General features: G+C 37.6%; 2 protein-coding genes across 3 annotated transcripts; one reads left to right on the top strand and one right to left on the bottom strand.

Annotated features, from left to right (window-relative positions):
* The first annotated feature begins 1,584 nt into the window (after nt 1–1,584).
* Nucleotides 1,585–18,067, top strand: LOC131429608 (G-protein-signaling modulator 2). Its single transcript, XM_058593838.1, has 7 exons — nt 1,585–2,163; nt 2,978–3,717; nt 14,804–15,329; nt 15,797–15,991; nt 16,069–16,151; nt 16,410–16,650; nt 16,723–18,067. Exons 1-7 carry the CDS (start codon nt 2,119–2,121, stop codon nt 17,107–17,109), a joined length of 2,217 nt encoding a protein of 738 aa, XP_058449821.1. The 5' UTR covers nt 1,585–2,118; the 3' UTR covers nt 17,110–18,067.
* On the bottom strand, nt 3,719–4,667 carry LOC131429610 (uncharacterized). 2 transcript variants are annotated; one of them, XM_058593840.1, is made up of 3 exons: nt 4,485–4,667; nt 3,914–4,428; nt 3,719–3,840 (listed from the first exon to the last, which is right to left on the bottom strand). In XM_058593840.1, the coding sequence occupies exons 1-2, from the start codon at nt 4,561–4,563 to the stop codon at nt 3,923–3,925; spliced, it is 585 nt and encodes a 194-aa protein (XP_058449823.1). In that variant the 5' UTR covers nt 4,564–4,667; the 3' UTR covers nt 3,719–3,840; nt 3,914–3,922. The 2 variants fall into 2 exon arrangements, with proteins under 2 accessions (XP_058449823.1, XP_058449822.1); XM_058593839.1 differs by having other exon boundaries at nt 3,919–4,428; nt 4,485–4,664.
* Nucleotides 18,068–24,753: the final 6,686 nt, after the last annotated feature.

Here is a 24,753-nt window from a genome sequence, read left to right as displayed (position 1 = left end):
CTACCATTTCATTCTCCTGTGAATGTTCGTAGTATGGCTAAAAAGTACACAAAAAGGCAATGTAAATCTGTTTGAAGAAAATTGCATTCTTATTTCGAAACACCTAACGCTGATCAGATTCATCTAAAGATAAAGGTTTTGTTTTCAGCACAATACATTTTTCTCTTTTCATTAGCGGCCCTTACACGAGCATAATTTTTGTCATTTTTAATGACGACTAAGGGCATATTCAGGAGTGTTCTAGTTCTAGATGCATAATTTATGTCAGTTTTAAAATTTAAATCTAGAAATTATAACAAAATAAACTGGCAGCCCCAGCAGCGTTTTATCTGTGTTTCAAATATAGAAAAAATAGAACGGCAGTGTATACCAGTTTTAAATTTGACAGTAGAACTGGTCGAATAAATAAAACTAAAACGGATTGCTGGGGATACGTTTGTTTCAGTTTCATTTACATTATAGACCACTCATATGAATTTTGCAGCTGCTGAATTTGCTCTAAGTAATGGTGTATTTCAAATTTGATAGAAATTTCGTCATTACTGCACCATTACACGTTCATTAAAATGATAATATTTTTTAGTAATGACATTTTTAATGACTCGTGTAAGGGTCGCTAATAGCAATAATGTATTGATTCGTAGCTAAGACAAGACCTGACAACTGGCTTCTTATTCTTCCTTCCGAATCATCCGTCTCGTCATTTTCGCCCTGTGGAATAAATACCAACGTATCGGCTACAGTGTAGCCATATTTACAGATTTTTTTAATAACTATGCTAGGAAAAAAATATTACAGTTAAATTTTTAGACTTTAGGTTTTTGATTTGAAATAAACATAAATCATGTTTTGGTGAATGCATTTCTTTATTATATATTAATGCTTAAAACAATTACTTGAGCTTTGATGACAAAACCCGAAATATCTTATGTTGAAAAAAATTGAATCCATTGTTGACGTATTACCGGATCTTTTGCAAACCGGAAAAAATTAGGTTTGGATAGAAATGCTTAATGCGACCACAGTGTGGAACACAACAGTTCATTCTTCTCGTAAAACTAAACGCACTTTCGAGTTTACACTAATTTAACAAATCTTTTTTGGTTACACTTTAATTCACTAAACAGAAAAACGGCTATGTCTATTTTAAATACACAGTCTTGCCACTATAAACATTTATTACCAATGAGATTAAAAAAAAGTGAAACATTTTCCGAAAATTCTCATTTTCATTGGTGAGCTAAAATTATACATTTTTATAAATTTGTTTTCTGATTTTCTTTATACTTGGCATCATTGCTCGCGTACCCTGTAAAAGTTTTTTCTTTTCACAATGTGCAGGTGGCAACATCAAAATCAGCCAATCAGAAACTGGTCCATTTTGGAACGAAAGCAGCCCCCCCAGATGTCAGGTCTTGTCTTAGATTCGTAGTTGGTTACTGACAGCTCTAATATCAACGTTGTTTTGCTTAAGAGTGTAAATCATACAAATTCACCCTTCAGAATTCTTGACTATTCCTCAATGCTACCCTGCCATGAGCTGCCACTAGTGTCAAGCTGATATGGGTGTCAACGGTTGGAATGAAGAATTGAAAAATGAACAGAAAATAAAGAAAACGAAGCCCGATCAAGTGGAAGCAAAACACAAGCAAAAAACGACGACGCGATTTGGACATTAATTTTTCGTTCAACATTATCTACTTCAAATCAAGTTGGAAACGAAAGTTTGCGTTTCTTATCGTTTCCAGTAAATGATGATATTAGTGTGTTTTCTGTAACTGTTCCGGAGGAACGGATCGCATCGAAAGTGGTTATCGGTTATTGTTTTTTTTTTGAGCTCTTCAAATACCGTTCGCGTGTGTCCCATTTTTCTTTCGTATTCGATTGATGTTAGAAATTTGTATTATACCTGATTGTTATTAAAGCCTATGTGGTGATGATAGTCTTAATACATTACTGAAATTGCTAAAGTGAATTGTATTATAAGACGAATTACGTCGACTTCTAAGAATTGATGACTAACGCAAATCGCCATTAAAACATTTAACATAAGTACCTATCATCGATCGAAGAAAGGACATTCATTAGTGGAAGATTTTTAACGAGCGGAATAAAATTATGTCTTCGCTTTCGGCTAGCGCTGAGAATCTCTCCAGTGATCAGGTGAATTTAACTACCAAGTAGGGGAACAACGTTTGTAATGAGTTGACTATTTATCAAAAATAAAAACGAATTTGAGCTATGAGAAAGCTGAGCTCATTCGACTGAAAAGCGTTCAATGCATCATTAATCGTTTCCATGATTAATAAGGATTTAAGTATGATATTCTCCACTTCTTAATTTATTTCGCGTAGGATAATCTTCTCCAAAACCTCTATAATCTTATCTGTTTTGGAACATGTCAAGGAAAGAAACGTTTTATTTAAATAAATTATCGGAACAGCAATTCAGGAAATTTTTGTTTCTGTAATGAAAATATTAAACGAATAAATTTTGTAAGCATGTCTTGTAGAGGTTCAAGAACATCAAAGTCGGTCGGAACATGCAATCGGTTTTATTCAAAAACAAACAGCGCTCAACTACACTGCACTTGTAAAACCTTAATTGATTTCCGCTCTTAATTGCAAAATACATGACTGCGCAAGCTGGCGAACGGAAAGAAACTTGGGCAAGAAGAGAACAAGATGTTTCGCTAATCTTACCCATCGGCTTGTCTGCTGGTCGGTCAGTGATGATTCATTTAATTAAGCACGGCAATAACACCCCTACCTACGTTGTGGGTTACTTATGCCTGTACGCGAAGACCGATTTTTGTTTGGGCGGATGTTTTGGTAATCATTTTCTTCGCTCTATTTAAACTGGCAGGCTGTTTTCGTGGGAAACAATTTCCATCGTTTATTTAAATACCATCGAAATTGATGTATGGAGAAAGTATCGATTGAATCTAATTATATTTATTGTATTTTTATTTTCCTAGAACAACGACGGTTCGTCAATGTGTCTGGAATTGGCACTGGAGGGCGAGCGCTTGTGCAAATCTGGCGATTGCCGCGCGGGTGTAGCATTCTTCCAGGCGGCGATCCAGGCAGGAACCGACGATCTTCGCACATTGAGTGCAATCTACAGTCAACTGGGAAATGCCTATTTCTATTTGGGTGACTATACCAAAGCGATGCAGTATCACAAACATGATCTGACTTTGGCCCGCTCGATGAACGACAAGCTTGGCGAAGCCAAATCGTCCGGTAATCTAGGAAACACTCTGAAAGTGATGGGACGGTTTGATGAAGCGGCCATATTCTGCCAGCGGCACCTTGCGATCGCTCAATCACTGGGGGATCGTTTATCTGAAGGACGGGCACTGTATAATCTAGGAAATGTATATCATGCCAAGGGAAAGCAGCTGGGACAGAAAGACCCAGGCGATTTCTCCGACGAAGTAAAGGAGTCGCTTATGCAAGCTGTTGACTATTATCAGCAAAATTTAACACTAATGAAGGACCTCGGCGATCGAGGAGCTCAAGGACGAGCTTGCGGAAATTTGGGAAACACGTATTATCTCTTGGGAAACTTTGAAACTGCCATCGAACATCATCAGGAACGTCTGCGTATTGCCAGAGAATTCGGTGATAAAGCAGCAGAAAGGCGAGCCAACAGTAATCTAGGGAACTCACACATTTTCCTGGGACAGTTCGAACAAGCAGCCAACCATTACAAGTAAGTGTTATATAATTTATTAACTTGTTTTGTACATAGTGTATAAAAATAAAATTTGAAACTCAGCGATTGGTACTCAGCGAAAATGTACGTCCTCACCAAAATTTTATCCAATGGATCCATCTGAAAAAGGTGACAGATGAGTATGGTTAAAGATGCCAAAGCGAAAAGTAGCTGCACTAATTAATAAATTTACTGAACCTATTTACGGGCTAGCGTTTCCGGCAGCCTCACTTGAGTGATCTTCATCGGAACCAATGACCCGAGCCGCGCCAGTAGACGTCCTACTGGTAGACGATTGTTCCTGATTCGGTTCTAATGCTGCAGATTTGGATGCCGATTCAGTATTGTTTTCTTCTTCATCATCCTCATAGTCACTTTCGTCTGATTCTTCATAGAACCTCTCTTCGGTATTTATGGATGTCTCAGCATCCATCGGAATCGTGGATCTTCTAGAAGCCATTTGCTTTCGTCTTTTCGGCAAGGATGACGAAGGTCTTACCGTTTCTTCGTTCGGGATGGGAGCAGATCTTCTAGAACCATCTTCTGAACCCAACTCATTTAACCAATATTGATTTTTAACTTTTTTGACAATTCCGGCAGTGCACAGTTGAGCTAAGGTTTTTTTCGAAATAGCTTGTAGTTGGTCCACGCTCATGGCTCGTTGGTTCTTGAGATACATGTATGCCGTAATATCTTGGAGACTGCAAGCTATTTCAGCAAATTACTAAAACTATTGGTTTTTGTTGAACTAACGGATTACTTACGGCGTTTCCTTTCCCGAGAGTAGTAAGTTACGGCTTTGAGAGCATGACGATAGAACTTTTTCGGTACTATCGGAGCCATTTTTCGGGAGATTGCAAAGATACGAACTGCTGGAAAATCCTACGACGAACAGACGAATGAAAACGACATGTGGTTGCTATGATTTCCAGAATGTATTTCTAATTTACACTGAGGAAAAAGCAATTAAGTGTTTCAGAAGACTATGAACGCTTATGAATCAAATAGAAATCAATTCCATCAAGGGCCGGGTAGGGTCTCTAACGCTTTGTAATTTCTTATAGTAAAACACTAAGAATATTCTTTAATTTTTTCAAGCCTATTGGAACAAAACTCTGGAAGTTATGGGTCTTTACCTTTGCTTATATCATACTGCGAAGAAGCAAGAGCTCGACGAACAGGCCCAAGAGTTCTGCTTCGATTGACAAAACTTGCTTGAAATGTTTTATTATGACAAATTACAAAGAAAAAAGTTGATTTTTCGAGTGTTAGAAAAAAAAGTTTACTTCGATTTTATAGACAATAAATTTTCAACGCGTTTTTCTCGAAAGCAGGTTTTGAAAGTCCATGTCCATCGTCATTCTGAAATTATTTCACCAATTTTTTTTTTTCAAATTTTGCCAGACCCCAACGTTTTCCTTTTCGTTTTTTGTTACTTTGGGAAAGTTTTGTTTAAACGACTACCAAAAATTTAAAAATAAAATGAAACTTGAATCAAACAATACCGTTGGGGTCTAGAAAAACATCTACTTTAACTATGCTGTTTTGATTTGTTGACTTCTGATTAGTCTGCGCTGAGATACAGTGGACACCGCTAATCATAGTTTCTTAGAAGCGTCCTCAAAAATGCTCTTTCACCGGTGTATTTCTCAATATTTTTCCACGAAAAAATTACGGGATCATTCACATATCAAGGACTGAACTCCAGGTAGTTGTGGGTGCCCCAGAGCATCTACAATAAGCCTATTAATTGTAAATGGTATCACGAGTATAGATTGTGAACAATAAGTTCTTTAATGCAGTTAGTTATGCTGGTAGATCTTAAAGCCTATACTTCAGGTAGTTTTTTGATGAACAGCACTTCATCACAAAGGTTTTAGCGTATTAACATTGATATCGACGAAGAAGCAGTTGAAGAATTTTGATGACAGGAGAATTGAAATTAGTTTGAGCTTTCGGAACTGATAGACTTCTAACTTCAACAATGTAATGATTCAAATAATGTATTCTTGTATCGATATCGACCGATTTATTTTTCGCAAAACGAGTTTCAGGGTTCACATTGCTTTCTTTAGGAAATTTGAATCCTAGCCGATTAGTTCTAAGGTGATTTATTATAGAACTAGTTGAATTAATCATTGCCTAATTTGAAATCTTGAATGCTATTGGTAGTCAGTTCACTACAAATGTTACATTGATCTACTAGAATCAGATCAATTGTAGAAGGATTTCTCATGGAAGATAAATTAGTTGAGCTATTTGGAAATAAAACTGGCCAAATACCAGCGACATGACAAAGAGAGTTCTGATGCTGTATGATTATGTATGCTCATACAGCATCAGAACTCTCTTTGTCATCAAATCAAGTGCAATAAATGCTCATGATGAAAAATAATGATAATTTGGCTACTCCTGCTGGATCTCTAAAAAAGTCAGAATAAGTAAGGGAGAGTGTTCAATTACCGGCACCCTTTTCTTTTAAGCTTATAACTTCTGACTAAGTGCACATTATGCAGACATATATACATCAATGGAAAGCTGAACTTTTTAGCTAACAACTGAATAAGAAACTAAGTTGATTCAATCTATTGAAAAAAAAAATTATCGATTTAGTAAAGTGATAAATTTTGGCCATTTCAAAAAAGGTGTTCGGTTACCGGCACCATAAGAAATTTCACTAAAAATGGAAAAATATAAGTAAAGACTGCAGTTATTTAAAGAAAAAACAGATTTTTTTCTTTTTGGAAGCGTTTTGAACAGAAGTCTTCATTGTCTGATGGTGACTTCGCATTGGCTCTCTTGGTCGATGATTTGAATGGTGGCGCCTTTGGTGTTGATTTGGCCGGTCTTCCACGTTTTTTCTTAGCAAGAGCATCTGCTGTATGAGCAGCTAGATGTTTGGCCAAATCTTTGGCTTGCTTTGTCTCGACCGCAGCCTGCATATCACTAACAATTTTTCACGATTTGTCGAAAAAAATTGAGTGCCGGTAACCGAACACCTTTAGGTGCCGGTAACCGAAATCGGTAGACATTTTGAAAATGACAAAACAAATCTTTGGTTGCGAGAATTTTGATAGCATCCGGTATTAAATCACGAAATAGATCGATTCCACCTCATAAATATTCAATCCACTCACCTTTTCGATTGATGCTTTTCAATTTATGATACTATAAAAAAAGTCATAAAAAACTTTTGTGTTGATTTTCACGCAATTAAATTTTTTTTGAGCGCAACAAAAAGTACAAGCGTCTGTTTGCTTTGGTATTCGGCACAAAAAAAACGTGCTGCTATTACACACACATGACATTTGAGGGAATGACGCTATCTGCTTTCTGTCAAATGTTACGGTGGGGTGCCGGCAACCGAACACTGTTGCAAAAATAACAACGGGGAAACATTTAATAAAATTAAAAGAACTTTTACGAGCCCTAATTCCATCATAGATTGTTTCGGTACTTTCATCTTGAGACAATACTTCTGTTGTAGTATTGGTATTGATATCATTAGGACTCACAAAATTGAGAAAGTTGTAGAATTCAACCCTATCCACCATTTGCAAGGAGTATTTGATATGTTTCTTTGAGAGCTGCAATTGGTTTCTGGTCATTCTTTGTCGATAGTTGAACGTGTTCAGACGTGTTTTCGTTCTCTCGCGTTTGTTCGTTCGTTGTTGAGTTTTTATGGCGAAACGTAGACGCCGCTCGGGAGGCTCAAAAGCTAGTCCCAAGGCGAATCCTAAGCGTAACAAAAATAACACACCCAGTCCGCGTGTGGTTATTCAAAACCAGAACCAGAATCAATCCACAATTGGTGATATGATGTCAGTGCACTCCGCTCGTTCGGAAATAAGAAGCAACCGTACCGCAACCAACGTAAGCGATGTCAACGGATTCGGTGGCCCTCTCGATGAACTGCCCGAAGAAGAAGCTAAAGTGAAACTTCCACCGCTGATGGTGAAATCAGTCCCGCTCGCAACGTTACAGCGAGAACTGATTCAAATTGGAATTCATGCCGAATTCAAGCTGTGTGGTATCGGCATCAAGGTGATGTTGCATACCAAATCCGAGTATGAGAAGGCAAAAAATTATCTCGATCGTGCTGGTGCAGAGTATTTCTCGCACGATTTGGCAACGGAAAAGCCATTCAAAGCAGTGGTACGTGGTTTACCGCTGATGAGCGGAAATGACATCGCATCGGAGCTGGCCGAACGATACAAGCTCCAACCGGTTGCTGTTTTCCCGATGACTAGGAAGGATGTCACCAACAAGTATCGCGATTGTCTGTACCTCGTTCATTTTAAAAAAGGTACAGTGACACTGAACGCTTTGAAAGCTGTTAGATCCATCAGCAGTATGATCGTGAGCTGGGAACCGTACCGTGGGACAAACCGTGACGTCACCCAGTGTATGCGCTGTCTGAACTTCGGACACGGTACACGCAACTGCCATCTTCAACCGAGATGCAACAACTGCGGTCAGGTGCATTTAACGTCCAGCTGCCCTGCAGAAGGAGACGCCGTATTGAAATGTATCCATTGCGGGGAAGGTCACCGGTCCACTGACAAGCAGTGTCGCAAGAGGGAGGAGTACAAACAAATACGGAAACGTGCATCGCAGAATCATCAGCCTGGAAGAAAACCCAACAAAGGTCCGGTTTTCAATAACGGCGAGTTTCCTTTGCTGGCGTCAAATCGGAAGAACGGCACTGGAACTTCCTCCACACAGCAACTGCCGCCGCAGCCAAATCCTACGGTTCTCTGGTCATCGTTGTTGGCAGGATCCGGAATGCCACTTGCTGGAATGAACGGTCAACCAGCTCAGGTGAGTCCCCATTTAAATACCCCTCATTTGGACCAAAATCTTCCGCCCAAATTTACCACCGAACAACTCTTGCCGATCTTCGCAGAGATGTGCAACAAAATGCAAAAATGTCAAACAAGATTTGACCAGATTTCTGTGTTAGGGCAATTCATTATACAATATGCCTGTTAACCCGTTAAATATTGTTTTATGGAACGCCCGCGGATTGTCGCGGAAACGAGTTGAGTTGTGTGATCTCTTGGAGCAACAATCAACAGATATCGTAGCTATCACGGAAACGCATTTAAAACCCGGAAATAATCTGTACCTTCCTGGGTTTAACATAGTTAGGCTGGATCGAACCCACTCGGGCGGAGGGGGTGTCGCTCTAGCCATCAGGAAAACTATTAAATATATCATTCAACCACACTATCGTACATCGGTGATCGAAGCCGTCGGTATCGAGGTGTCTTCCGATACTGGAAAAATTATTATTATTGCCGCTTATTGTCCGACACAGTGCTATGACGGCAATGGGATGGCAAGAAAGTTTAAAAACGATCTTGGGAAGCTAACAAGAACCGACAAGAAGTTTATTTTGGCTTGCGATTTAAACGCGAAACACGAGACATGGCGAAATATCCGTAGGAATAAAAATGGGTGTCTTCTCTTCGAGGATCTACAGCTGGGTTATTACACTATCCACGCTCCGTATCAGCCGACATATCTTTCGCCTGCCGGCATCTCGTCTACCTTGGACATAGTTCTGTCGAATTTCGACTTGCTGAGCCAACCAGTTACAATAAACGATCTCAGCTCTGATCATTTTCCGGTTTCATTTCAAATCGGTGGTGATATTCAGCGCGGTGAACCGCAATCCAGAAAAAACTACCACGACGTCAACTGGGTGGAATTCGCCCGGATTGTTGATCGACACATCGATGCAACCAAAGCTTTGAATTCCACTGACGATATAGATGAAGCTTTATCCGAGCTGAAGGCCGCTATCTCTGTAGCTGAGAACCACTGCGTTAGACAGGTTCCGATCCACGGAGTATTGCTTAAAATCGACTCGATGACCAAAGCAATTATCCGTCAACGTAACAAAGTACGGCGCCAATTTCAACGGTCAGGCGATTTATCGAAAAAATACGTTGCATCGAAATTGTCAGAGCTGATCAGTTCTCGAGTGGATGATCTGAAAAACGAAAACTTTTCGTCAATGATCCGAAGGCTAGACCCGTTCTCGCGGCCTTTCTGGAAGGTGTCAAAGGTACTAAAGTCCAAACCGAAACAAATCCCTCCGTTAGCTCAGAACAACGACATTCTGGTAACCCCGTTTGAAAAAGCGACCGCAATCGGCGAACACATTTTGCGCTCTCACAACCTGGGTAATTCCGTTGTCAGTCCCATGGAAGACGCAGTTCGAGAAACGATGTCCACTTTGCGTAACACCCGCTGCTACGTTCCGGAAAATGTTAAGGTTAAACCCGAACAAGTTGCCGCAACAGTAAAAGCATCGAAAAACATGAAGGCGCCGGGCTTTGACTCGATTTTTAACCTTACATTGAAGAAACTCAGCCATCAGACCTACACCTTTATTGCCAGTGTTTTCAACAGATGTCTCGATTTGAACTACTTCCCCTCGGAGTGGAAAATCGCCAAGGTGGTACCGTTACTTAAACCATCTAAAGATCCAACGAATCCCTCTAGCTATCGTCCCATTAGCCTTCTGTCGTCGCTAAGCAAGCTCTTCGAAAGACTCATCTTAGATCGTGTTCTATTGCACATCGAAAACAACAACATTTTCCTGCCCGAACAGTTCGGATTCAGAAAGGGCCATTCCACAACTCATCAGTTGCAAAGAGTAGTGAACATCATTGACCGTAACAAGCACGTCGCAAAGTCTACAGCCATGGCTCTACTGGACGTCGAGAAGGCATTCGACAACGTCTGGCACGAAGGTCTCATCTACAAGATGTATCGCTACAACTTCCCAGTATACCTCATCAAGATAGTGCAAAACTATCTCAGTGGCAGAAGCTTCAAAGTCAGCGTGAACGGAACCCTATCGAACGGGTTTGTTGTACCCGCCGGAGTACCTCAGGGTAGTATTCTCGGGCCAGTATTGTACAACGTCTACACATCGGATTTCCCTCGACTTCCTGATGGTTGCCAATTCTGCTTCTTCGCGGATGATACAGCTATCCTTTGCAAAGGAAGGGTCACAAAACATCTCACCAAAAAGCTGCAAAACTGCCTTGATTCCGTTGTCAGCTACATGAACACCTGGAAGATAAAAATTAACGCTTCCAAAACTCAGGCGATCCTGTTTCCATACAGTCTATCTCAGCGACTCACTCCTCCAGCTGATTGCAAGATCGTGGTTGATGGGCTTCCAATCGACTGGTCCAATGAGGTGGTCTATCTGGGGCTCACTTTTGATCGTAAACTACTTTTCCGCTCGCATGTCGACAAGATAAAATCTAAATGCTCCTTGCTCATCAAATGTCTCTACCCGCTAATCAAGAGAAGGTCATCTCTTATTCGCAAGAATAAGCTAGCCGTTTACACCCAGATCATCGCTCCAGTGTTTCAGTACGCGTTGCCTGTGTGGGGGAGGTGTGCCGTTACACATCGAAACAAAATCCAAGTGCTGCAGAACAGAGCCCTGAAAATGATTCTGGATCTTCCGTGGTTCACCAGGACTTCAACAGTTCACCAAATAGCAGACGTCACTACCGTCGACGAGAAAATAATTGCAGCCATAAGAAAATTCCAAGAAAAATGTGCAATTTCTGAATACCCTTTAATTAGTTCTCTATTTTAGTATTTGTTAGTAGTTTTAGTTTTGTTATATAAATCAAACTGTCTCTCAGTTAAACTGTTAAAAAGAAATTTAATCAAAATTATTAACTAGTAAATTACCGTAAATCAAAAGATGAAAAGTAACATTACTACATCACTTGACATGTAATATCATACAGAAATGTAACCAAAGAGAAACAATAAATATTTAATGTAAAAAAAAAAAAAAAAATGCAATTGGTTTCTGAGGGTTTGTAAAGAACCGTAGAAATGTTCAGAATATGGTTTTGATTTGTTCTGTGAATCTATGTTTAATTCACTTTACCTACTCGACTATTCGCCGCGATCTTTCAAAACTCCTCCTGCCTATTTCTATAAAATATTCCAACTACAACAATTTTAACACTTATCACACGATTACCCTAAGTGTTAAAGGCAACTTTTTTCCATGTCGCATAAATCACACGAGAATTCGATCGAAATAATACAAAAACAGACTTGTCGTCAGTGCTGTCAACTGTTTTTTTTTTCAAAAATCTGTATGTGGCGGAAAAATCTATCTGTACAATATCTTTCTCGAAAAATCAAGAATCGATTTAGTGCGAAAACTCATTTTGCGACCAAAAAAAAAAGGTCGCTCGACCTGGTTTACCCCTATGGTATCCAACACAAAAACTGAAAATCGGTATTTATCTGTATGAAAATTGAAATATCGGTATTTTGAGAGAGCATATCTGCATTCCTGCATCGAGGCCAAAAATCGGTATAAAAAAAAAAATCTAGCGTGAAGTGAATGTTGCACCCAAAATTGTGTCTCATGTGCAAGCGGTGACACCTCGAAGAAGATGAACGTTTGGACAAATTGTGAATGAGATTTTTAAACATAGTTCCATGGATGGAAATCTTAAATCTTCTACCAAATAACTATAGAACTATAGGAACTTTTATTTAAGCCTGTTTGTGGAAATCGTTCAAATAATCTCTGAGAAAATTGAGTGAGTTTTGTTTTAAACTTTTTGACCACTATTTCCGGTAATTCTGGAACCGGGAACTTGGAATCAGTACAGGCGAAGTCGGTTCGTTTAGTAAGTTTCTAATATAGCCTACAAATTGAATCAGTTTTAAGCCAAATCTACAAGAATTTTACCTTTTTTTTGCATCGTCGCTCTAAATGACGGTGTGAAATTTAATAGCAACCTATGGGACTACGAGATTTTTTATTTTATGAGTGACATTATTTGACACATACTCACACACAGAGCCATACATTAATCAGCATAATGAACTGTGTCGAATGATATAGAACACTTAGCCTTTCGAGCCAATTTCCACTAGTCAATTTTTCAAGTGATTGTATAAACTTTCTATATGAGAAAGGCAATAAGCGTACTTTCATAGAAAAGCATCGTTATCATGATCTTGTAATAACACTAACAAGTGGATACAAATTGATAAAAAAATAGAAATTTACATATTTTTCAACTGAAAAATATATATTTTAATGTGGCAATCCTGCACGCTATACGCAATTGAACAAAGCACGCTGCGAACGGAGCAAAGTACCAGTTTCGCATCATCATTTTGAATTTAAATGTTTTGACGCTCATCATCCTATAATTTCGGAACCGGAAGTTGGATCAGGATGAAATTGTACAGTAGTTTTAAAGACAATGAGGCTTAATTTGAATCATGAATCGTGAAAAACGGCTTAACCGTTGCTGAGAAATTGACGGAAGTTCCGCTTTTGGAGATTTTCTGCACATACAGGATGAAACAGTCCTTTAGTCGCGTAGGTCATCCTTAAGAACACGAAGTGGGTTCACTATTAGCACCGGTACCCGAGAACCGGTTTCAATCTAACTCGGTTCGTATGGCCACCAATTAACATGACGTATAAACTATATCAGTTTTTATTCAAATTTTGAAGATTTTTGACGATTTCGACGACGGTTTAAACTTTTGTTGAATCCGAAAATATGCAGTAATTTTTGGTTCTACCTTTCATTTGAACCTAAGATTGGGAAAATCAGTCCTGCAATCTATAAGAAAAGAAAGATCCATTTTTGAGCATTTGACTATTATCTTCGGTCGTTAATCAAAAATCGGGATCCAGAAAAGCCGGAATCGGTTTGTTTAGTTGCCTATTGATAATGGCTTTCGATTTGTGTAGTTTTGAGTCCAGTTTAGAATTCTTTAAGCGTATTTTGTTACGCCGGTTTAAGTGACGGTGTACAATATTCAACACACTTTATAACTCCGGAACCGGAAGCAATTCTCAGATCGGTTAGGCCATCTTTGAGTAAACGAAGTGGATTCTAATATTTCAGGTGCTTCATGAATTGGTGTAATCGAAGTCGGTTAGCGTGGCCATCAACTAACATGACCAACAAACTCTATTCGTGTGTATTCAAATTCATGCGATTTTGTCATATGTGATTTTTTTGGACATACGAAAAAAATTCAATACTTTTTTACCTTTTATTACAAGTTTGTAAAAATCGGCCAAACAATCTCTGAGAAAAGTGAGTGAGTTCCATTTTGGAATATAACCGCTGTTTGGAATATGACCCGGAACCAGGACAACCAGTTTGTTTGGCCGTCTACTGAATTTTTTTACGTTATTTGTTTCATTACTTTAAGTGACGGTATTAAATTTATAACGCTCTTCGCCCTATTCACAATCGGACCTTAAGGAGCAAGACTCTTCGCAAGCGTATGAGTAATGTCAACAATGTGTGAGTGAAAACAAACTCCGGCGCTTCTTTTCCTGATTTTAATCAATAAATCTTTCATATGGCTGAAAAATAAACCAATTAGTTCATTTTGCTTAAAATTGCAATTCAAGAAAAACGAAAGTCTTAGTTTAAAACTTTTGCGTTTTCCTTGAAACTGCTCGAGAAAAATTATTTCAGTTTCAGTTTACTTCCACTAACACATTTGATTAGCAACAAACACATTCCTATATGGATTTCCTCTTGCAGAAATTATTGCGATATACAGATTTACGTACCTTCTATAAGTAAACCCACCAAATAGGAACCTTTAATTCAACACACGAAAAGCAATGGACATGGAATGCTGTCGTAAAACTATTTATGTTTCCGGAAAACTGCTTTTGTAACAGAAAATATTTAGTTTTGTTTTAGATCCTTAAGGGAAAACATCCTGTTAGTAATAGAATAAATACAATCAGAACTGATATCAATATGTCATAAAACTATAATAAGTTTATATTCCGATGCATCTATTTTGATGGTGCACATTCAGGTTCTTTACTGGACATTCTATCCCGCTTCAGTTTCGCTATTGACTCTATTGACTATAGATTTCGTGGACTAGTCTCTTTCCGACATTCGCACGACATGTCTAGAGCATTGACGTTTGTTGTGTTTTATCAGCTTCCTGATATCTGCATGATTACCCACGGGTCCGTACATGCATATCCTATTCTCACCGTGTCAATCTTCCGTTTCAGACGCACACTGACGCTAGCAATGGAACTCGGCGAGCGTGCCGTGGAAGCGCAAGCTTGCTACAGTCTCGGAAATACTTACACACTGTTGCGAGATTTTCCGACGGCTATTGATTACCACCAACGGCACCTGGCGATCGCCCAAGAGCTTGGCGATAGAATTGGTGAAGCACGAGCCTGTTGGAGTTTGGGAAATGCTCACTCGTCGATTGGCAATCACGAAAAGGCCCTGCACTATGCGAACTCTCACTACCTGCTAGCGAAGGAGCTCGGTGACATGGTTGGTGAAAATACTGCCAAAATGAACATATCGGATCTGCGGAAAATACTCGGCTTGCCGGAACTACCGGTGGACAGTGCGTCCATGGTGGCAATTGACAATGATACTCTACAGGAATTGACCAATCAGAATACTCAAATCGGTGGCACGGGTTCCCAGGCTGGCGCTGGCAAGGGAGGTGTTGGTGGCTTATTATCTAAGCAACACCGCGTGCGGCGGCAGAGTATGGAACAATTGGATTTGATTAAGGTAGGTTTTGTTTACTATACTGTTAAAAAAAACATTATGTTGATATGAATTCAGGCTTTTTCACAAGACATTATTTGCTGGTCAGTAACAGTTTTCCGGAGTTGCTAACTGATCGTTATCAGTCGATGAGAATGTAAATATGTTAATTATATGATGCACCGCCATACAATGATTAATCCACAAACAAAGATAACGCGTGTGAAACTGTTCGCCACTTATTGAAGCTCGTTCGCTCGTCACTGGACAGACTTCAGTTCATTTCGTTAAACAGCAAAATCGGTTAGGGTGCGTAATTGACACTAGAGTCAGTTTTATCAGTTAGTGAAACATTGTCACACATTGTCAGTTTTATCAGTTAGTGAAACATTGACTGACTGCTAGGTATCTGCATAATAGATTTTCATTCCATCCCGCTAGCCTTTTTCTATTACATTGTTCTCGAAATAACATTGATTTTCGTCCCACAGCTAACTCCGGATGGTAAAAAGATGGTAAATGTGCATGACAAACAGCTACCACAATCGGCACTTGCACAACAGCAGCAACACAAGGGCAGCAACAAACAGGACGAAAACCTATTCAAAAACAACGACGAAGACTTCTTCGAATTGTTGACTCGGTCGCAGAGCAAACGAATGGATGACCAGCGTTGCACTTTAAAGGTACGTAATACTGGTGATAAGCACGTATTTGTGCAACAAATAGACTAAAATTAAGTTCCCTATTTTCTATCACACAGTTGACTCACGCCGAGAGTGTCGATTCCGCTAGGAAACCATTGACACAGCACAACAGTAATGCTGCGGTAGCCAAGGAGAACAGGTGAGATGCTCTGAGAAAATTTTCATGTCCTTTACCGGTGTATTACAAGTGTAATCAACGGCTTTTTCTTCTCTGGGTTTAAATTGAAAGACATCATGTCTTGAGTCGAGAAAGGCAAACTAACGGCAGTAACGAAATAATAAGCGATAAAAAAACGCTTTGGTTGTCAAAATTGGAGTAGTAGTTTTGTATTCCTCTTTTCCTATCTTTTGTCAATTACCGCATAATCTAGAATACTACATCATCGAATCATTTTAGAAATGCTCTTCTGGAAATGATCGCCGACTTTCAATCAGAACGAATGGATGAACAACGAGCTTTGCTGCCAGGTCTGAAGCGAATTTCGCTCAACAATTCAAACAACGTTACAAACCGTCCAGCCGATGTTAGTACAACAACCGGTAACAGTCAGGCACCACAGTCCCAGCAGCCGCCACCGTCCGACGGGATAGGTACACCGCCGGATGATGCCTTCCTGGATATGCTTATGCGATGCCAGGTGAGTGATAAAAATATATATACAAAAAAAAACAAGAAGGCACACTGTACTAACGGTACCATTGACATTCAGGGTTCTCGAATCGAGGAACAGCGCTCGGAACTTCCAACACCAAACATCACAATGGACGCGGAGTCAAGTGACAGGCGTACGGCTACTGGCAATTCTAACAGTGGAGCCACAGTTCCGGATGAGGATTTCTTTTCGCTTATTATGCGTCTTCAGGGAGGTCGCATGGAAGATCAACGAGCTACGGTACCTTTGCATAGCAACAATAACAACAACAACAACAATCGCAGCACCAATAACAACAACTTAAATTATAACAACAACAATCACAACCACAACAACAATAGTAACAACCAAGGAAATAGTTCAACACAACCGAATGGGAACGGAAGCAGTCAGAGCCAAAATTCATCGTACCGCGGCAATGGTGGCGGTCGAGAACTCAAATGATTTTATTCGTTCAATCTATAGATATCAGAATAGTTCTTTCTGAAGTAAGCCGTACTGTATATTACGGTTGTTTCCATTGTAATTCGACATATGTGCAGTCACGCATGTATTCAGAAGCATAACGAAGCTTGACCCAAGCTGACAGTACCGGCAAAAACGACGATATCATACGATAGTAATTTGTCCGCGCCATATTTTTTTCCTAGTTGCGAGAGTGTGTGTGTGTTTATGTATTTTTATGAAATATTAGTTGTAGGGATGATATACGTTTGCATACTTTTTAAACAAAAACCATCCCTTCGATAGATTTGGGTAAAATTCCAATAGTTTAGTTTATTTGCATGCAATTTACTAATTTGTAAATAATATAGATTGTAATAGTAAGACATTCCTTCATATTTCACATTGTATCGTGCAGCATTCTCAGAAGAGAACATTGAAAATATAAGACTAACAATCTATCTGTTACATGATCTAACGAGTGTGAGAGAACTTTTTTCTCTTTTGTCTGCTTAATATAATATAATCAAACAATTAGAACGACCAAAATAAATCATAACAAACAAGTGCAGTCGCTTTAATTCCCTAGTACGGTAATTCTAGCAAATAAAATTACCCTAAGTCTAGAACAAAAGCCATTTATCTAGATACTAAGCCGTCGGAAACAAAACTCACAGATGTCAGGTCAGGTGAATTTGTATAATTTTGAATCTGTTTGTTAGACAAGAAATCGTGAAGTTGTTCTTCCGCGAATTCTTATTTATTTGCAATATGTTTATCTCTTAGTGAGGGTAAGATTAAGAAAAGACCCAATTACACAAGAATACAAATCTAGGCATTTAAAATTGCATACTTTTATTCTGCTATCTATTTATAAGGCGAGAGTGTCATCAAATCTTCCAACCTTTAGAGCAAATCACTTATATAATATATACAAAAACTAAAACAATACTAACAATGATATGTTTGTAATCAAACAGAGCTGCTGAGAAACTGATAGAAGTGTCCGATAAACATAAAATAACAATCCTTCTTGCAAGATTTTCTCTTTGATCGGTAGCAATCGTATTTTCATATCATATGAACTATAAAGTAGTTTTTGGAAGCAATCCGATCACCCAACGGCAACCATGCATATTTTTATAGGTATGTGTATTGAATCTTAATGGCAACAGGAACATTCGTTTTGTTAGCAAAACTTTTTCCAAATGTGTTGTGATGTGTGTTGCCTATTATACTGATAATTTGTGATAAACCAATCATTTTGGATCTACAATTACTGTTTAGTACACCGATATATAAGCCAAACGACATGGAAACAGAAAACCCAAAATTGTTGACAATTATGAAGTATTTTACCTATCTACCCTACGATTGTTCTCGTTATGTATGATCCCAATCGCCTGATCAATGGAAATAAATTATCTATCTGGATTGAAAAAATTGGAAGAATTTTTTTACTATGGACTGAGGTGTCCAATCAGATTAAGTCCTCTAGACTAGATGGTTTAGCTAGTCGAAAATCCATATGCTGTTTATTCACTCTTCTGCTTTTAGCAATTATCCTAGGCACAATATTCACTATACCAGACGATATCAAGAACTTGGACGGCGGTGTACTAAAACACTTTAAAGGATGACAAATTACCAAGTGAAATTGCGTAAGGCAAACACTAAACTTCTTTCGATAATTTATGCATCTTTTTTCTATTTTTACTGGAAATTCGGTTGAAAACCACTTATCGAAATCTATACACATCAGAGATCAGTAATTCAATTTAGTTGCATCGTTTGAATTTTGATTCGAAATTCAGTTTTATTTAAAATTGAAATCAAATTCAACAATCGAGTCCGAACTCAAATTCCAGACGATTTAATTGGGAATTCGAGTGTGATAGTTTGGACTTAGTGACGAAATATTATTGCTGTTAATTCTCACTGAACATCGGTGGATTGTTGCAGTAAACTATCCAAAAAAGCGCTCTATTCGGGACTTAAGTGGTACCAATATTGAGCGATATTGGATCACTCAAATTTCGTATAGAGAGCCGCTGTAATGATTCAGCCCCTGTAATTAAAATTATAAGAGGATGTACAATTTTTGTTGCATAACCAAAGGCGCATTCAATAATTCGTTTGTGTCTTTTTCCATAGCGGTAGTAGGCAGATTAGTTCACATCCATGTTAAGGATCAAATGTAAACCACGTTTACTTGTGTTGTCAATTTGTGTATTACGTACATTTTATTTGGTACGTATGCAATAGATCTATGGATTTATATATGCAGTGCAGCCAGTTTATCAAAGTGGTTTGAACTTATTCTCAAACGAATGTTAAGCCTGACTTTTTGTATGAAATATCCGAAAATGGCTTACGTTTTATGAATGTATATTTTAAATCCCTAATAAAAACAATAACTACACTGCTTCAATGCATTTGTATTAGATCGCGCTACACAAAATAAACAAGACTAAATATTTTCTGTTAAAAAGCAGTTTTCCGGAAAAATAAATAGTTTTACGACAACCTTCCATATCCATTGCCTTTCGTGTGTTAAATTAAAGGATTCTTTTTTGCGGGATTACTGATAGAAGCTACGTAAATCTTTATTTTGCAATAATTTCTGCAAGAGAAAATCCATATAGGAATGTGTTCGTTGCTAATCAAATGTGTTAGTGGAAGTAAGCCGAAACTGAAACAATTGTTCTCGAGCAATTTTCAGAAAAACTGATTTATTAATTTTTCGACTATGTGGAAGATTTATTGATTAAAACCAGGAAAAGAAGCGCAGGAATTTGGTTTTACGCACACATTGTTAACAGTACTCACGCTTGCAAAGTGTCTTGCTCCTTAATATTTTTGAATACATTGAAGCGAAGAAAAAAGTTAAACAAATGTCAAAGTGGAAATAATGTCATAATACTGTTTTGTGCACAAGAATCAATATCACAGCGAAGTATGTGATTTTTTTTCGCTAAAGCACCACAAAAGTTCTATTCTTTGACTCAACGCGAACTTTTACAAATTGTTTTTACCACTATGACATAGTGTGAGAAGTAGGTATAAATTGAAATAGAACATGCAGGTAATGGGAATGAGGTAGTTCAAAAACCAAAAACTGAAATAATGAACAAATTGTTTTGACCACTATGACATAGTTTGAGAAGTAGGTATAAATTGAAATAGAACATGCAGGTAATGGGAATGAGGTAGTTCAAAAACCAAAAACTGAAATAATGAACTATTTTCGCTGATTTCGTTATTCAAGCGAATTAGAATCATAAGTATATTGGCAATCGAATTGAAACTTATGTGAGGTAACATTCTACCCAGTTTTACCCTTGTCCACCTCTCCTTGTTACAATCAGTAAAATACAGTAAAAGTCTTCTACACCGAAAGTCTCGCACGCTAGCATCATGTAGAAATCATTTGATCTATCACTGCTTGTAGAACAAATGAAAATCATGAAAATATACACTTGATTCATAAAATGAGTGTAAAAACTGTTGATATTTAGTGGAAATCATGCTACGTTTATATGAAATGCACATAAAAACGATAAGATATATCGTTACCTCTAGAATCTATATGCATTTCATGTGAATGTCACATTGTGTTCCACATAGATTTCAATTGTAACAGAGTTGACCGATTCAAGTGTTTTGCACATGCATTTGTGCTGTACTCATTCCCACTAGAAAATGAAGAATTTAACACATGCAGTTCGATTGAATAGCAAAACACATCACATCCAAAGCAAAAACAAATCAAAGCTAAGTGAAAGATAATATAATCTCGCATTTTAGTGACTTTGCACATGAAATCTTGAAACAAATCGCTTCGATTATGTATTGAAAAGAAAAAGCATATTAAATTGAAGTGCTATTTACATATGAATCGATCGTGCAAATTTTTATCAGTGTACAACGCGGATAACCTGAGGCATGCAAAAAATAGAGAATTCCGTAGCATATTATATTAAAGGATGTTGGTGAAGTTTTGCTGACATTCAAACAACTGAATATTCAGTAACCAGTTCAGTAAAAGTTTCATTTGCTGGATGATCAGTAGAGTTGCACTGAACTTAGATCGGTCATAATTCTACTGGGTTGTTCATCACTCAATACCGACGTTCGGGGAAATTTACAAAATAATCCTTAAATATTTTAATGTCTGATCTGCGAAAAGAAGGTGCGATATTATAATCAAAACAACTGATGAATAATGGTTTACACTTAATTAATTGGAAAAAATGTATACAAGCATAATGATCTTTAGATTGTTATCGTTAGCGTTCCAATTTTAATAGAATAAAGGGGTTACCAATTATTTTGATAGGAAGCTGAAATGATAGGATTTCTGAATACATTAACCCAATGAGAACTTACCGACAGGAATTAGTATTATCTATTTTTTGCGCAGTAATCAATTTGCACCACAACGTTTTCTTTATATATACCGAAACTTTCACATCTTCACTACCGAATATAATGATACTAGACAGATCTGTATTTGCACTGAATGTATAGTGAAGGCTACTGAAATTCTTAATTATTTTTAATTAATTTACTGATGATGACTTCTACTGAGTTTGACAAAAGAAATGACATTTCAGAGTTTGCAGACCGTGTCAGTAAATGTTCTTTGGCAGTAAAAATAATATTTTACAGATCGTACCAGCACAAATAATTACCGAAATTTGGTGTGTATGGGGTTCTGATTGTTTGGGGCTATTAACGATTATATCGCTTCTGTCAACAGATAACAACTTAAAGTCTTCAACAAGTTGTAGTTACTTAAATAAACAATTCACTAACCAAAAGTTCGGTTAAAAGAAACTAAATAATAAAAGGTGCAACCGAACGAACTTCTAAGTTGCTTCTAGAATACATTGTTCAGCTTCTATGCAGCGAGATAGTTCACACGGAACTTGTCCTGCACCTCGTTTTCGCTTGAGAATACTGCAGCTGACTCAGGGCAGTTTCATCAAACAAATACTTTTCACGAAATTGTGTTGGTCTCGCACTTAGCAACGGGGATTTGATAAAATTACTGATATAAAAACTAGATTCGAAACTGACTCTATTTTCAGTTCAACAACGTTGAAACTAGGTTCAAAACTAGCTTCAAACAAACGGTTTTACAACAGCTAGGGTGGAAACTGTGTTAGGATTGGCATCAAGCGAAAACGACATTAAAAAGCGAGAAAGTTCACGCGAAACTTGTTCTGTACTTTGAAGTTCTCAAAAGTTCCGCGTGTACTTTTAAGCAGCAAGAAAGTAGATGTTTTAAGTGATTGCGAAACTTTTAGTTGCTAGAGTACTTCACCAAAGCCGCTTTGAAAAGAGCAGGAAGTAATTCATTTACTTACAATTTAAAGTAACCAAATAATAGATATTAACTTTTGGTTACTTCAATAACAAGTTTTGAAGTAACCAAAAGTTAATTTCTCTAATAGGCGGCACTGGTGAGCATGTAAAATTCTAAGAATCTTTAACTTCAAATCAGAATTGTTTAGAAGAATTGAGTCTTCAAGACAGTTTTCGAATATTTTTTTAACGATAGACGAATTGAAAACATTTTTTTCTATGAGGCGCTAGAGAGTAACCAAAAACATCATATTAACAAGATATTCAGCTCTCACATTTCACGAACAAATCCGTGGCAACATCCTTTTTTGTGAACATGTCGCCCTCAGGCGAGTCCGAATCTCATACATAGAAATAGGGAAGAGAAATGTCAAATTCGTGCGCGCTAAAATAGCAGCACTGCGCACCCATATAATTGACATGATATGTTGAATGTAATGCCGTGCGATGGCGTTGCTGAACTGAAGTTTGATTTCGCTCCAAGCTGACAGGGTCTGGAGTAACTTAAATATCAGAATAAATTAGATTTCGATATCAGAAATCAAAGGGTGTTAACCAACCAAAATCATATTCATTTCTGATTTCGGAAAATCCGGAAATGCGGCTCTCGGAATGTTGGTCATATAAAAAGCATTGAAACAACTCGTAGGGTGAATAATTAAACAATATTCTTATCGCTTACAAAATTTAGCGTAGAGTTTTTATGCAAAAAACGATTAAAACTTTTTATAACACACGTACATGAAGGTACCGCTGTGATGGAACTTTATTTTTACTGAAAAAATCAGCACTGATGTTTGAACAACTGAGAACGGTAATCCAATTTAAGCGTGTAGGGTTTAATATTCAAACGACATCACTCTATTTATACTGCTTATTGGATATTTGGAAGAGATTCGAAGCAATTTATAACACGCCATCTGTCGTTCACACGATTATTGTGATGTTCGTTATGTTATTTTACTTCGGATTTAACATCATGATCATTTGCCGTTGGATTCTGACTGATATTACTTTTATTTTTAAAACATCATTATAGTTTTAATGTTATAAGTAAAATCAAAATAATATAAATTCGAAACGCTTCTTTTACTAATTACAGGGTCGCTTCCTTTAATTATTTTCGCTATTTGATAGTTAAAATAGGGTATCTCGAATCATGCTTTCATTCTGAAAAAATCGTAATTATTCAAAAATTAATGATTGGAGGCTGAACTAGAAACAAAATATCACGTTTTAGAAGTGACATTCTGTTTCTAGTTCTAGAGTTTGCAGAATATAAAACTTTGAATTTACCCCAAAGATATAAAGCTAAAAAAATATTTCATCTTGATACTTTGAAAAATTGTGGGGAATTTCAAACCACTTCGCAAATTAAAATAAAAAGAAAAATTGTGATGTAAAATGTTCATTCATAACTTGAGCTTGAGCGACCTCCCCTGGTTGTCACTCCGTTACTGATCGGGATTAGCTGAAATTGTACAGGGAGTTCCTAGATGATTCGACCTGGGACTGGTAAATCATCTTTCAATGTACATCTTCTGGTAATCCCAGAATTCATTGATCAGTACCGGCGCCGGCCAGGCCCGAACGTAGATCGTCTAAGGGATGGGAAGGGATGTTAGTCCAACACTTGTTTTTACTAGAGGCCGTATATACTACTGCGCACTCCACAAGTGTCACGGGAGAAGGATATTTGTTAGTAAAATTTTCAGTATTGGTATTATTCGCGCGCGACTCAGTATGTTCCGGTTTCAAGATCCTCGGATGCACCACTAAAGTTCCCGAGTGAACTTTTCAACAATATACTATATTGAAGTCCCGGGAAGTCTTGATTCACAGCTCTTATTCGAGGAAACTGAAGGAAAATTTGCAATACTATCGCGTAAAGAATAAAAACATCCCTATTTTTTATAAATGAAATTACGTGATACAAAATAAATGAGTGAATAGGATTTAGACAAAATAGTTGATTCATTGCATTGACATATTCTAAACAGTTGTTATAAAATCATTTCAAATCACCGAATAAAGGTCAACAGATTTCATGCGCGTCTTGATTCTATATTATTTCCGCTTTATTATTTTGATTATTTATTAAAATTATTAATTGGTTATATTGGTTGATCTGGGCAGCCGGCTACCGAGAAAAATATTAATTTATTGTTTGAAATATTAATATCAACTATTTTTTACTATGTATTCAATATTATAATACTTTGTAATATCAACGGATTTGCGCAATAGTTGAGTTTTATATCATTCAATTTATAA

The sequence above is a fragment of the Malaya genurostris genome, chromosome 2, assembly GCF_030247185.1.
Source record: "Malaya genurostris strain Urasoe2022 chromosome 2, Malgen_1.1, whole genome shotgun sequence".
Taxonomy (NCBI): Eukaryota; Metazoa; Arthropoda; class Insecta; order Diptera; family Culicidae; genus Malaya; species Malaya genurostris.
The sequence above is the reverse complement of the archived record's forward strand: the minus strand, read 5'-3'. Positions and strand labels throughout refer to the sequence as shown.